This window comes from Pseudophryne corroboree, chromosome 8, assembly GCF_028390025.1.
Source record: "Pseudophryne corroboree isolate aPseCor3 chromosome 8, aPseCor3.hap2, whole genome shotgun sequence".
Taxonomy (NCBI): Eukaryota; Metazoa; Chordata; class Amphibia; order Anura; family Myobatrachidae; genus Pseudophryne; species Pseudophryne corroboree.
This window is the reverse complement of record NC_086451.1, coordinates 389,926,832-389,942,432: the sequence shown is the minus strand read 5'-3', so window position 1 is coordinate 389,942,432 and position 15,601 is coordinate 389,926,832. Positions and strand designations below refer to the sequence as shown.

The window sequence follows — 15,601 nt, the reverse complement described above, 5'->3', positions numbered from 1 at the left end:
CAAAAACATATTGCTTTTGCTGCATACAGGGAAAAAAATAAAACACAGTGGACCTCACAGGAACACCAAACTAATTCACCCCGACAGGAAAAAACAAACAAAACATACTAGCCTCAATAGGAATAAATAAAACACATTGCCACATGACAAACAAAAACATTGGCCACTACAGGTAAAATAAAACACACTGGACCCTACAGGGGGACAGAAACTAAATGGCCTAAATAGGATAAACAAACAAACACATTGGTGTCTACAGGAAAGAATAGAACACAGCTGGCATTTTGAGCCAGTCCGCATTGTGGGGCATGGGACCGAACAAGCAGGAACCTACCCACTGTCCCGGCAGCCCAATACGTCCCTTTACATGCCTATACCCTTACGATGAGTCTAAATTATAATATACAGTAAATTCCACATGGATTGGGTGGAGGCCTCTCTTTAAAAAGAAAAATGTGTACAACAGTTGATTGATATGTGGTAAAGCTTTATTGATCTATTGTTGCCTTTCATCAAAGCTCAAATTCCTAAATGCCTTGAATATACTATACAATGTGGTCCAAAACATTAAAACATAGAATTTGATGTCAACTAAGAACTACTTAGCCCATCTAGTTCACCCATGTACTGTACATACACTTAAACGCATGGGTTGATTTTTGTTGGAGCCAAATAAAACACCAGTACAGTATATTCACTAGATTAGTTCTCAAGGATGGCCCAATACCTTTTGCTTGATGTTTTATTTTTTTAAACTTAAGATGTCCCACACATGCCCACCTGCTCTTTTTGTCTTATAACTACCAGATAATTGTCCTAAGGTGTTGTACTATTTAATTCTTGCCCAGAAATGGTGCTTGATTTTGATTTAGTGCCATCATGCCATTGTTCATTGCCTGCACTATTTGTTTTCTCAGAGTACATGGTTCTTATCCTTGTCTGTATTGAATTAATGCTCCAAATAAATATGTTTTAAAGAACACAATGGGGGAGATTCAAATGTTTGAAAAGTCAGTTGGGAGTCTGTTTTTTTCCTGTCTATTAGATCGGGGGAAAAACTCCCAACTAACTTTTCAAACAATTGAATCTCCCCCAATGAATGTTACACATGTTACATAAATACATGAATAGAAACCACAAACAGTGAAGAGGGGAATTAGAGGGTAGAAAAACTCACTAGGGTGTGTGTAATCAAGCAATGATAAGGCAAGGAGGCAAAGGGGGGGGGGGATTTAATGAGCCTGTACCTACTTATTGGTCAGACAGACAGGATCAGTGTCAGCAGTGGGACAAAATGTAGACAGTGGAACGTATGGGCACTGATGACGAAGAGAGAATGAGGATAGGGTGCCCTGTATGTGAGGGCTTACAGTCTGCGAGGAAGGGGAGTAACCGGGAGGGTGAATTGGGGGAGAGGGTAGGGTGAGTGCAAAGTTATGAGGGCTGATAGGCTTATATGAAGAAATAAGTCTTGAGTTGGGTCCAGCTGATTACTAGGTATAAATGCTTTTGTTTGTTTTCTGCAGGTATCACAGGTTGGCCAGATCAAGCAGTGACCACCTCAACACCTTCTCACTTCCATATGGGCCATCGTCGAACCCCATCTGAGGCAGAACGCTGGCTGGAAGAGGTGGCAAATGCAGCAAAAGCTCAACAGCAACAACAGCAACAGGAGCCTGTGCCTCAGCCTATGGTGGCCGTGCCCATGGCGGTACCAGCTGCTATACAAGCTTATCCTGTTTCATATGATGCCAGCCCTGCTCCTGTTGGCATGTTTATTGCTCCTCATATGCAACCTGCCTATATACCTGTGGGAGGTTATAACCCATCCATGGCAAACAGCATGTCTTATCCTACGCCCAGTGTCCCCGTGGTGGGCATTACTCCATCTCAAATGGTTGCCAATGCATTCTGCTCTGCCACTCAAGTACTGTCCTCCAACCTCGCGAGTAAATCCAACCCCTTCCCTCATAGCATACTGCACTCGTCAATGACAAATACCCAGAACCCATCCCAGTCAATCCAGTCAAAACCAAAGCCAAATGGCACTGCCAACGGTACATGGCCCCCAGATCCCAGCCAGTTAAGACTGGCCTCCACCGCACAGGAAGTAGACCAGTTTGAAGCTCAGTGGGCAGCACTAGAGTCCAAGTCTCAGCAACGCATGGCCAACCCTTTCTCCAATGAACTCCAGAAGACATTCCAGATAGAATTGTAGCCAAAATTATGCCATTGTTAAACTTTAAACTTTGTTCAGGAGCAACTGCCAGTCATGGTCGGCCAGTAGGACATTTCTTACACGGCCATTCTACAGACCTAATGGGGTGGGAGGGTATAACTGGAGATTGTCTAAGGCAAATAATGAACAGACGAAAATAGCAGGGATGTGCAGTAGCCTAAGAGACACTTTTAATTACAGTAGGGATTGAGGACTGATTCATCTGCTGTCGTATGTGCAAAATTATGCTGGAATGAGTTTTGGATGGGTATAATGGATGATTGGGATATGGATTTATGAAATATTTGAGAGCTATAACAGTCTGTCTTAAGTGGGTTAAGCAGGTAAAGAGATGGTTTGAGGTAAGTGACCAGAAGAGACGAGGAAAGTTGGATTTGGTGCAAGTGTCAGATACATTATTACATCATTTTACGCTGCAGTAGAGAAGTTCCCTGTTTTACATTAGATTGTACATGTGGTGCTATTTATGTTGCTATATCCAGGGTATCAACTCATTGTTTACTTATTTGTATAGACAGTGGGGTTTGTTGTTCTGGTCCTCCAAGTATCTGTTGCCCTATTGCCTCCTGTGGGTAGGTGGATGCCCCACGTCCACTGTCCTGTTGGTATAGCTGTGGGTACATCTGCAAGTTGCCCAGAGTGAGACAGGTTTATGTTTCATTGCAGAGTGCACCCATAACCAGCCCACAGTACTGGGAGACATAGAGACTGCAATCAAAGATTTCCCTAGGACTAGGTGACATTAGTTTGGCACAAAGTGAACTGATGTACTGTATTATCATTGGGTATTAGCGGTTCAGTCTACAAAACTTGTAACCGGTCCGAATGTATTTTTGGTGGTGGTTGGGGGGAGTTACTGAATGTTTCATCTCATTTCTCTGTGCCAAATTCAAATACGTCTCAAGGTTGTGCTGTCATTTGTGATACTGCCATGGTGCGAGGTTCTACGTCTTGTGTAAAACCTCTCACAACATGAAAATTTACATTTATTTTTTTGTAGTTTTATTGTAACTTAAATGTCAAATGTATTCCATATTTAATATATATTTTTTCCATCTCTTAATATGAACCTGTATAAAATTGACCAAATAATTAGTTACCCAGGAGAATGTCCCATTAATTGGAGGCAAAACTTAGACTGTGGAATGGTAGTGATCATGGACAGAACCACTGGTAGCAAATGTCTTTATTTGAGTTGTGCAAAAAAAGTGCTAGTCTGTATATTCTCACACACCATGATTTCCAGGGGTGGTCTTCAGGTTGCCAGCAGCCAGGCTCCCGACGACCACCATACCGGCACCGGAATCCCGACCGCCGGCATACCGACATCTTTTCTTCCTCTTGGGGGTCCACGACCCCCCTGGAGGGAGAATAGATACGCGCCACCGTGCCCGCAAGGGGCTCATTTGCGCTCACCCAGCTGTCGGTATTCCAGTGGATGGGATTCTGGCGCCGGTATGCTGGCCGCCGGGAGCCCGACCGCCGGCATCACATACTACACCCGATTTCCAGATACACTTGTCTGATCAGTGATTGGACTCTCCAACTTATTCTCCGCTATGCTATGGTAAGTTATTTTACAGGTGTGCCAGGAGCCTTTGGGCTCTTGGCACACCTACCTGTGTTTCAACGTAGGTCCACATACAGCACCACTGTTGGGCTAGATGTATACCCTTCACCAACACTGCCTAGTACAAGTGTGTGCTTCCTGTCTGATCATAGTGGTTGTAGTCATAATAAGGATTGCCTTAATTTCTCTGTAATCCTGGAGCGTCAAACAGCTGGGGTGTGAAGAATGGAGACCGGAGGTAGCACAATGTAAAAGTGCACAGCTGTCTCCTCTCCCCGTCCATCCCCCCCGTCCATCCCTCCAGTTTGAAAAATTGTGCTGAGGAGGAAAGAAGCACATCTGGGAGCTCTGGCTCCATAAAGGAGATTCAGTGGCCTAATCTCACCTAAATCAAATGGGGGGAGCAGGTGACACTAAGGGGGATATTCAATTGTTTGAAAAGTCAGTTGGGAGTCTGTTTTTTTCCCTATCTAATAGACAGGAAAATACAGACACCCAACCGACTTTTCAAACAATTGAATTCCACTATAAGAGTACAGTTGTTCTAGTGAACACAGATCCCGGTGGAAGGGATCGCTGCTCACTTTGGGAATCAGGAGCTGCAATAACTGAGCGTAGTGGTGGTTATAAGGGACCCCCCCTTCTTCCCCGCAGCAGTGTAGGCGCAGTGAGGATAGATAGAGGGCCAGCGACACACTCAGCCAGCACAGCGGTTATCAGAAAGGAGAGGTAGTAGATGCTGGAGATGTGGGGCTTCATCGCGGTATGACGCGCAGAAGACCCGGAGCGGGACTGGTGAGCGGCTGTGTAAGGGGCGCGGTGGCGCAGTAACACTCAGCGGCATGTACCGAAGCCAGAGAGGAGCTCTGGGGCACTGGCGGTAGAAGGTGCCCTTGCTGTCTAGGTAGAGCAAGTAGCGAGGTGACTAAAAATTTTCAGTGGCAGCCACCTTAAGGCGCCCAGGAGAGCGGGCAGTGAGTTAAGGGGGAGGGGTGGAGCCACAATATTGCAGCTCACTGATTCTGTCTGCGGTACATTGACATATGTATATTTATCCCAAAGGACGCTGATGACCGGTCCTGCTGTGGGGAGCAGCAGTGTCTTCTACAAATCCTGAGACAAGTTAACAATTGGTGGTGTGGGATTTGTAAACCGCTGGCTGGTATGTGTCTTTTCAAGCTCAATTTTGTATTTTATGTTTACCAGCTGAGAACCTCTCTGTTTTATTGCTCCCCTTAATCCCTACAGTCTGTTTCAATCTATTCTAATAGGGTGACAGAACTGCTGTGTGTACTTATACCATTATCATGGCGTCTAAAGCACCAACCAAGTGTTCTAAATGTGAGAAAAATGTGTTGGCAGCTCCGGGGTGTGCCACTCATGTCTGGGTATGGACGCACAAGCAGGTGGTAGTGGTCCGTCCGGTACATGGGAAAATGCCCTGGCGGATATTTCAAGGGAAATGACGGTATCTCGCAAGCAACATTTAGAATGGGCTGCGGGTTTTTCTAAAACTATGGAAGAGTTCCTAATTAGACTCACACTGCCTACACGGGTAGAGAAACCTGTGCGCAAATCTGTAAAGAGACCCCTTCCCGCTCTGCATGAAGAGTCAGAGGAGGAAGAGGGTCTCTTGGTAGATGATGACGACAGAGAGTCGATTGAAGAGGTATTTGAGGTTACTCCTCAGGAGGAGGAGTCTGAGGTTAAGGGGTTAGAACCCCTTATTGAGGCAGTAAAACAGGTCCTTAACTTCAAGGAAGAAAAGGTTAAGGAACCCGTAGTTTTCGATCTGTTTGAGTCTCAAAAGCCACAAACAGTAGTGTTTCCTATACCTAAGACACTACAGGACCAGATGAGTGAAGCTTGGAAGCAACCTGATATTCGGTTTCAATTGCCCAAGAAATTTGCGGTGAATTATCCCTTGCCTAAGGGGGTTATGATGAAACGGGAGGTTCCACCCAATGTGGATGTGTCCTTGACTAATTTGTCAAAAAAGACGATCTTGCCTATACCAATTGAGACTACATTAAAGGATGCTTCGGACCGTAAGTTGGACACGGCACTTAAATCCATCTTTGCGGCAGCAGGAGCATCCCACAGACCGATGTTGGTAAGTGCCTGGGTTAATAAGGCTATTGTTGCATGGGCTGGCCAGATAGTTCGCGCAGCAGCCGAAGATAATAACCAGGAGATATCCCGTTGAGCGGAGCATATCCGTGAGTCAGCCATTTACATTTGCCAGGCTGCAAAGGATGCTAGCAGGATAGCGTCACATATTTCGGCTTCGGCAGTTTCGGCCACACGAATACTCAGACTCAAAGAAGGCAGTCGAAGCCATTTTGTCAGTGAGACACTGTTTGGTCCCGAATTGGACAAATGGATTTCACAGGCCACTGCTGGAAAATTGACTTTCCTGCCTACGGCATATCCAAGATCCATGCCAGCTACAGGGCGGCGTTATTCTGGTCCAGCTTTTACTTCATTTAGGACACAGTCCTTTCGTGCCAGAGGTAGAGGTTTTGGAGGACAATCTCGTGGGAACAGAGGCAGATGCCATTCCCAATAAACAGCCCAAAAGCAGGATTCTAAAGCCACTGACAAGACTGGGGCATGACGGTCTCCTAGCTCATCTTGGTTCTCCCAAGGTGGGTGCCCGGTTGACAAGGTTTCAGGAAGCCTGGGCCGAAACCTCTCCAGAAGTCTGGGTCAGCAATATAGTCTCCCAGGCCTACAAGATAGAATTTCTAATCTGTCCCCACAGTCAATTCTTTACTACAGGTCTACCTCGGTGCCCTCAAAAGGCAAGGGCATTAGAGACAGCAATCCAAAAGTTGCTTCTACAAGAGGTAATTGTTCCGGTTCCGGTACCACAGAAGGGGACGGGTTTTTATTAAAATCTTTTTGAGGTACCCAAACCAGATGGCTCTGTCAGACCCATTCTACATTTAAAAGTGTTAAATCAATTCCTGCTTACAGTTTACCAGATCAAGATGGAATCGATACAGTCGGTCATTGTAGGTTGGGAACAACAGGAATTCCTGGTGTCAATGGACATAAAGGATGCGTACTTTCATGTTCCGATTTGGACACCACATCAGGCATATCTGAGGTTTTCTGTGGAGAAAAACCACTACCAATTCAGAGCACTACCATCGGCTCCAAGGATCTTCACAAAGATCATGATGGTCATGGTAGCAAAATTGAGGTCTATAGGGATGACAATAATACCTTATCTGGGCGACCTTCTTATCAAGGCTCCGTCCCCAGAATTCTTGATTCGGGACGCATGGGTCACGTATCGGGTCCTGACTCAACACGGTTGGATTGTTAAACTTCAAAATATCCAACCTGCTACCACCAACCCAAAGGATACAATTTCTTGGGAATCATCCTAGACACGATACAGTTGAGAGTCTTTCTCCCAGAGGACAATATCCAAGACATCAGAAACATGGTTTGCCAGGTTTTACAAAATCAGACTGTCTCTCTACATCTTTGTATACGAAGGGATACAAAAAGGGATTCTAGGGAAGATGGTAGCATCTTTTGAAGCTATTCAATACGGCAGGCTTCACTCAAGACCGTTCCAGATGAACCTGTTCACACAAGGGGCAGGCACACATCTGTGTCTTCACAAGAAGATTCATATGTCACCTTAGGCCAGAATTGCGCTGATCTGGTGGTCGATCCACAATAACCTGTCTGCGGGAAAATGGTTTGGAATTTGGGATTAGATCATTTTGACAACAGATGCAAGTCTCAGAGGTTGGGGTGCAGTACTGGGAAACTATCAGTTCCAGGGGAGGTGGTCACCGTACGAGAATTGTCTACCAATAAATGTACTGGAATTACAAGATATCTACAATGCACATCTGCAAGTGGAGAGCCTAGTACGTGAAGGTCCAATCGGACAATGTGACGGCAGCAGCGTATATAAACTGACAAGGAGGAACAAAGGAGGCATTAAAGGAGGCAACAAGGATTCTGTTGTGGACAGAGAGGCACATCATCATCCTGTCAGCCATCTTTATTCCAGGAGTGGACAACTGGGAAGCAGACTACCTCAGTCGCCAAGACATGCACCCAGGAGAGTTGAGTGTACACCCTCAAGTTTTCGACGCCGTAGAACGAAGATGGGGGTTACCACAAGTACAGTAGATCTAATGGCTTCTCGACACAATCGACAACTTCCAAGATTTGTGGCCAGAACTTGGGACTCAGCAGCAGAGGCAGTGGATGCGCTGGCGATTCCCTGGTCATACGATCTGGTATACAGTACATATTTCCACCATTTCCTCTAATACCAAAGGTGTTGAAGAAGGTGAAACAGGTAGCAGCGTGGGTGATTCTGATAGCACCGGACTGGTCTCTCATAAGTTGGTACTCACATCTGAGGGGCCTACTAGCGGAAGAGCCTTGGCGGTTGCCGCAGAGGGAAGATGTGTTATCGCAGGGTCTATTTCTACATCCAGACCTAAATCGCCTACGTTTGACAGCGTGGTTCTTGAGACCAGGATCCTGAAGGAACAGGGTATTCCGAAATCGGCTATCCCTACCATGTTGGCAGCTAGAAAGCTGGTTACTGCGGCGCACTATTATAGAAACTGGAGGAAATACATGGATTGGTGCCAGTCTAAGGGTTGGAACCCCAGACAATTTCACCTTACTAGATTGTTGCGTATTCTACAAGTGGGTTTGGATGGAGGTTTGATGTTGGGGTCCTTGAAAGTCCAGGTCTCAGCCCTTTCAAAAAATTTTCAACAACATCTGACGTCCTTACAGGAGGTACAGACATTTCTGCAGGGAGTGTTGCGACTTCAACCACCTTTTTTGTCCCCCCACAGCTCCATGGGACCTAAACCTGGTGTTTAGATTTTTTGAGATCTGACCTCTTCGAGCCTTTGGAAGGGGCAGATCTTAAATATGTGTTCTGGAAGACGGTCTTGCTCCTTGCATTGGCTTCAGCAAGGATAGTATCGGAATTGGGAGCCCTATCCTGTAAGAGCCCTTTTCTTGTTTTCCACGAGGATAGAGTGGAATTCCGTACTAGAGCCGAGTTCTTACCTAAGGTGGTTTCAGGTTTTCACATACACCAACCAATTGTGGTCCCATCCTTTCAGATATCAGAGGGGGACTGTTCCCAAGATGTGGTCAGGGCTTTAAGGGTTTATGTACAGGCTACGAGTTCCCTTAGTAAGTCAGATGTTTGTTTGTGCTGTATAATGGACCCAAGAGGGGTTGGCCAGCTACAAAACAAACCTTATCCAGATGGATGAGACTCGCCAACAGACAAGCGTATGTCTCCAATGGTAAGATAGTTCCGTTTCGGGTGGGTGTTCATACCACCAGGTCAGTAGGAGCCTCTTGAGTGGCTGCCAGAGGAGCTTCTACTGCCCAACTTTGTAGAGCAGCAACGTGGTCATCCACACACGCGTTCACGCGCTTCTACAAAGTTGATAATATTGCGGCTAAAGAATCCAAGTTTGGCCGTTTGGTTCTGCAGGCTTTGGACAGCACTCCCGCCCATGGGAGTATCTTTAGGACATCCCCAGCTGTTTGACTCTCCAGTGTCCCCTAGTGGATGACAGAGAAAAGAGGATTTTGGTACTTACCGATAAATCTGTTTCTCTGAATCCACTCGGGGACACTGGACGCCCGCCTCAGTGCTGCCAGCCTGTGTGATTATAGTTATATTGGCTCAAATAACTTTAGAACAAAGTTTGGTAGTTTCTTGGTTGATGGTTAACATTATGGTATGGTTGGTTCCTTCCCGAATGTTTTGAGGGAACCTCCTCTCTCCGTCAATTTTTCAAACTGGAGGGACGGGGGGCGTGAAGGGGGAGAACCCAGCAGTGCACTTTTGTTTTTTTGTTTTTTACATTGTGCTACCTCCGGTCTCCATTCTTCACACCCCAGCTGTTTGACTCTCCAGTGTCCCTGAGTGGATTCAGAGAAATAGATTTATCGGTAATTACCAAAATCCTCTTTTCTATGAGTAAGCTGCCTATCAATTTGCTAGAAACCAGTGACTCCACTGAGGTATGAAGTACCTCATACCTCAGTGATGTCAGTTTCTAGTAAATTGATAAGCTGGGTTTTGAGTCATCCACACAAAATGACTGCCTCCAATGTGTATAGGCGATTAATCCACTTCTAGGACATCCAGTGCCATAGCCTCCTCCATTGCAGAGGTTGCAGGAGCACAGATGTTAAGGTTGGCCAGCAATACACTGTTGCCCAAGTACCTTCTCCCAAGGTCCCTTATTGTTCAAAAAAACAAGCCTTTTTAAAGTATGTGCAAGTCCAGTGCATGATCTCCTATGAGGCCTCTGCTCTACTGTCATCTGAGCAGGAACCTGAGAGGCTAGAGCAGGGATGGGGAACCTTCGGTCCTCCAGCTGTTGTTGAACTACACATCCCAGCATGCCCTGCAACAGATTTAGCATGGTCAAATAGCAAAACTGTAGCAAGGCATGCTGGTATGTGTAGTTCAACAACAGCTGGAGGGCCGAAGGTTCCCCACCCCCGGGTTAGAGCTTACCCAAATGATATTATGGGCCTAGGGATGCACTGTTCCACTCGTGGGTACAAATGTGTTACTGTGGGCCGCACACTGTCTGTTACTGAGCCAGAAGGAAACATTGGTACTAACTGTACATAACTGCAGATAAATTATACAGCGCTTGGACTTATGTCCGGAGGTGCTCAGGAAACCCAACAAATGTTTCAAATACTGTAGTAACTTCCCAACACCACTACTCCATATCCATAGACTAACCTCTTCTTCTAACACTTTTTCTTGCCAGAGAGCATAAGTCACCTTCCTGGTTATTGTAATAGGTCATTGTTGAGAATATTCCTGGGACAGGTGGGATATTCGCTGGATAGATGCATTTCCCAGTGTATGATGAAGGAAATCCCTAAATTATCACCATGGAGGTACAGTACTTGGAGAACGGCGTTGAGAAGCCTTTCTGTGTACTGGCCCAATGTGCAGCCCATACTGTATCTGTGTATACATTGTGTGTACGTGACTGCTAGTATCAGACATTACACCGTTTCCTGGGATCCTTGTAGAAAGATTCACAATTATATCTGGCTTTGTAAAGACTGTAAAAATAAATAGAACTACAATAATAATATACTGTAAACAATATGTGAACTTTAATTTTATACCCAGCACCCTGTAAAAGCGCTTATCCCACAGACAACAGGAATTGGATAATTGCTGACATTAGCCATAACATAATAATATATCTCTATAAACTATAACCATATATAATGTGTATGTTAACACATCTGTACATGTAACATATTCAGAAGACTTGACTCAGGTGTCTGTTTAAACTGTAAATTGCCTTCATTATAGATTATACGCAGATCATGTGTCTGTGAGTGTACAAATTCCACATATACATTATATAACGTGTTTACATATAAGATGTGTATGTACATGCTGGATATATTCAGGTGTCACAAATGGAGACTAAGGCGCCTGAATAAAACCATTACATCTATTAAAAAAAAAAATGTAATGGACCTAAATTATTAGTTGCTCTCTATGAAAGAGATACTAGCTACATTCACATTATACAGGCAGGCTTGGTTCTATATTAAGGGGGGAAGGGAGGCAGGCATTTTTTTCCATGCATACCAAGTTCCTTGGCTTTAAGTCTATTGATGCGGTCGCTGCGACGGGAAACATGGCCACTCTGCACCTGCCTACGCAGCCAGGCTGCACAGGCAGGGGGACAGCCCTAATTTTGCAGGGACAGCGATGCAATCGCATTTGAAATGTCACATGTTCTGCAATGCGTATCAGTTTTATATAGAATATATATATATATATATATATATATATATATATACTGTATATATAATATAGTGAGTGTTGTAACTTGTAAGTGCCTCTTTCATACAGCAGTGACTTGTATTTGGTGACAATTACACAATGCAGAGCTTCCGCCCCTTGGACTGTCCCAGGTAAAGGATCACAGTCATTAGTAGGCAATCTGATTATCACTCAATCACTGCCGTTATCACACATTTGTGACCAGGTAATACTGCTGGAGTAATGACACTGCCACTCGCACTATTTGAATCTGACTTTAATTTATCATTTATGAAAATCTGACTCATCCTCCCTGTCCCCTAATCTGTTCTCCAGCCTAACAACTTGAAGAGCAAATCCTGACTTTCCAAATTTTGTGTCTAAAAAAGAAAAGCCCAAACCTTCTGTATTTGTATTATAACATTGTGGACAGTTAAATAAATACAGTGAACTCCTAAACTTGTGTTTTGTGCTTGAACCTGTTGTGGCTTTGTTCTTATGTTCCTATAGCTCCCAACATTTAATAAATAAATAACGACATGGGAGGCAATTGCTTCTGAATCACTAATCCATAATATTCTACTTTTTAATTCTCCTCACTAGGGGCTCCCGGACAGGGTGTGAAATTGTTGCACTGTAAATTACGTCTTTGAGGGCCCGAAACATGCTGCGCAGTCCCTCGAGTTGTGCTAATTGCATAATTCAGCCCCCGGGACAGCCCGTTTTGCTGAGGAAGTGAACAGAACCCAGGAGCAGAAGCATTGGTGCAGCCGGACCCATGGATAAAGGGGCCCACTGCTGCCCAGACCAGCAATGTTTTTCCCTGGCCCCCACACAGACCATTTTGAGAAATGTCAGATGATTGGCCCAGGGTAGAGAGCAGGGTGGGTACTACTGCTTGAGGGGCCTCCCCTTTACCTTCAGTAGGAAGGGCTGACCTTGTGTGTGCCGAACTGATAAAAGAGTGTTGCTAACTATCAGCACTGATGGTCACAGCCACACACTGGCTCTAATTAACGGACAGCTGTACACTATTTCTGATTCACCGCTGTCTGTGAATTAAAGTCAACTTACAACCGGTGTAACCGGCACTGTCAGAGCCTGACTGAGTGCAAAACTGAGGAAAGCACAAGGGGCGTGGCCCCTGTCACAGACAGGACAGAGGCTGCTGTGTTCCTGCACCCACCAAGGTACATGCCCCCTATTCTCCACACCACACAGGACATTGGGGGTAATTCAGAGTTGATTGCAGCAGCAACTTTGTTAGCAGTTGGGCTTTTTACTAAGGAGTGGCTTCCGTCTGGCCATTCTACCATACAGGCCTGATTGGTGGATTGCTGCAGAGATGGTTGTCCTTCTGGAAGGTTCTCCTCTCTCCACAGAGGAATGCTGTAACTCTGACAGAGTGACCATCGGGTTCTTGGTCACCTCCCTGACTAGGGCCCTTCTCCCCCGAATGCTCAGTTTAGACGGCCGGCCATCTCTAGGAAGAGTCCTTGTCGTTCCGAACTTCTTCCATTTACGGATGATGGAGGCCACTGTGCTCATTGGAACCTTCATAGCAGCAGGTATTTTTTTGTACCCTTCCCCAGATTTGTGCATCAAGACAATCCTGTCTCGGAGGTCTACAGACAATTCCTTTGACTTCATGCTTGGTGTGTGCTCAGACATGCACTGTCAAGTGTAGGACCTTATATAGAGGTGTGTGCCTTTCCAAGTCATGTCCAATCAACTGAATTTACCACAGGTGCACTCCAATTAAGCTGTAGGGTCATCTCAAGGATGATCAGTGGAAACGGGATGCACCTGAGATCAATTTTGAGCTTCATGGCAAAGGCTGTGAATACTTATGTACATGTGATTTCTTAGTATTTTATTTTTAATAAATTTGCAAAAATCTTTTTTTCTTCACGTCATTATGGGGTATTGTGTGTAGAATTTTGAGGGGAAAAATTTAATTTATTCCATTTTGGAATAAGGCTGTAACGTAACAAAATGTGGAAAAAGTGAAGCACTGTGAATACTTTCCAAATGCACTGTATGTCATGGAGTTCCCCTGGGAGAAGAGGCCACCTTCTTGGATCCTTCCTAAATTTCTACTAAAGTGGACGGGGCCTTGATAAAGCGATTCACTGCAAGTCACAAAGGGTGCTATGAAACAGCAACACTGGCTCCAGGGTTGTGGTCCAGGCTTTCAGGGTCTGTGAGGCAGCGACAGTGCTGCTCCCCCCTACCCTGGGCCTCCGCACCACTCACAAACAAGTAATTACAGCCAAAGGCATAGCATGGAGCCATGGTGCCCAGAGCAAGTGCATGCCATGTTGTCATGGTTCAAACTGTTGACAGGCACCATGTCGGCATCCTGAGAATGTTGACATGTTCACAATGTCAACACCTGAAAGGCGGCTAATGAGAAGCAGACACGTATATATGGATAGTGGTGGCAGTGGAGTATGCGCCCACTTACATACAGCGGTGCTGACACGGGTATATGCAGGGTCTCTCCTGTGTGTATAATACTGTCTCTCGGCGTAGACTCTAAGGGACACATCCTTTCTCTAGGAAGGATGGAGATGCAGATGTGTTGTACGGCCGTGTATGTACAGTAGCACATTAGGGTCGGAGGTTGCGTAGTGACACACCTCCGGCAATACAGGGTCCTGGTACTAACAGGAGGCAGTGCAAGGTGCTCTCCTCTAATAAGAGAGGCATGCGCACACGCAAAGAGGAAACAGATGTCCACACACAAATGGACAAAAAAGGGGGGACATGCACATTGGGGGAGGAGGGTGGGAGTGCTGGAGTAGTGATATAAAAAGCTAGTACTCAACATTCTGAAAAAACATAGGGGCAGATGTATTAACCTGGAGAAGGCATAAGGAAGTGATAAACCAGTGATATGTGCAAAGTGATAAACGCACCAGCCAATGAGCTCCAATATGTAAATTAACAGTTAGGAGCTGATTGGCTGGTGTGTTTATCACCTTGCACTTATCACTGCTTTATCACTTCCTTATGCCTTCCCCAGGTTAATACATCTGCCCCATAGTGGCCACTGAAAATAATGATATAAAAATTCTGCCCAATGAACTTAGCAATGTTAGAAGCAGCCTCCTGTGCCCAGTGAGTGTGCTCCTCAACATGACGGCAGGGGGAGGAGCAGCTGCATAGGGAACACAGAAAGGGAGCACTGCGCTCGTGGAGGAGGAGTAGAGGTGACATCAGGGGGCGCTGCATGTACATAGGACAGATCTACGACCAGTGTCGGACTGGGGCATGAAGGGCCCACCAGGGGAATGCTGTTGTAGGGGCCCATGCTTAAGGGTGTGGCCAGGCTCCAGTGGGGGTGTGGCCAGCCACCACAGAGGTTTGGCTAACCATTACAGAGTACATGTTCTGTGCCCCTTGATAAATATATAATAAGCCATATTCTTGTGAAGTATAATGTAACATATGTATAATGCATAACTCAAGTGCACCTGGATAAAGTCTGGAAACTGATCCCAGAGGAGAAGGAGTGGCCACAGGCTGTTTCCCCTGTTCCCCTGTGGGCCAGTCAGACCCTGTCTACGACACCTGTGTTAATAGTGTGCGGATACTTATTTACCGCCTCTGCCCCCAAGTTATAACTAAGGGCCTCATTCTGGCTCCCTTACGCTACTGGTGCCCATAGCACCTGCTCCACCCATGCAACACCTGATTACAGCCCTGTTTTTGGATATATACTGTAACAGACTACAGTATATAATGTGATAACATCATCACACCACCTGTATTTACTCCGTGGGCCCCTTGGGGGAGGAAGTGGTTGCAGCTATTAAAAATATTGGCAAGATAACAAAATATTTTGAAAATGTTGCATAAATGTAGTTTTTAATGTATTTCTGTTATTCCTAGTAGCATGCTCTGTTTTGGTTTTATAACGTTTTAAATTCAGTGATACCGCTCAATGTATAGA

At 45.5% G+C, this 15,601-nt stretch overlaps 1 protein-coding gene across 3 annotated transcripts in view; it reads left to right on the top strand.

The window, feature by feature from the left end:
- NUMBL (NUMB like endocytic adaptor protein) overlaps positions 1-12,102 on the top strand; it is a 182,495-nt gene extending 170,393 nt beyond the window's left edge. For all 3 annotated transcript variants that reach the window (XM_063937701.1, XM_063937700.1, XM_063937702.1), the window contains one exon: positions 1,527-12,102. In XM_063937701.1, coding sequence (XP_063793771.1) covers positions 1,527-2,218 — 692 coding nt within the window. In that variant the 3' untranslated portion in view covers positions 2,219-12,102. The remainder of the gene's footprint in view (positions 1-1,526) is intronic.
- The last annotated feature ends 3,499 nt before the right edge of the window (positions 12,103-15,601 follow it).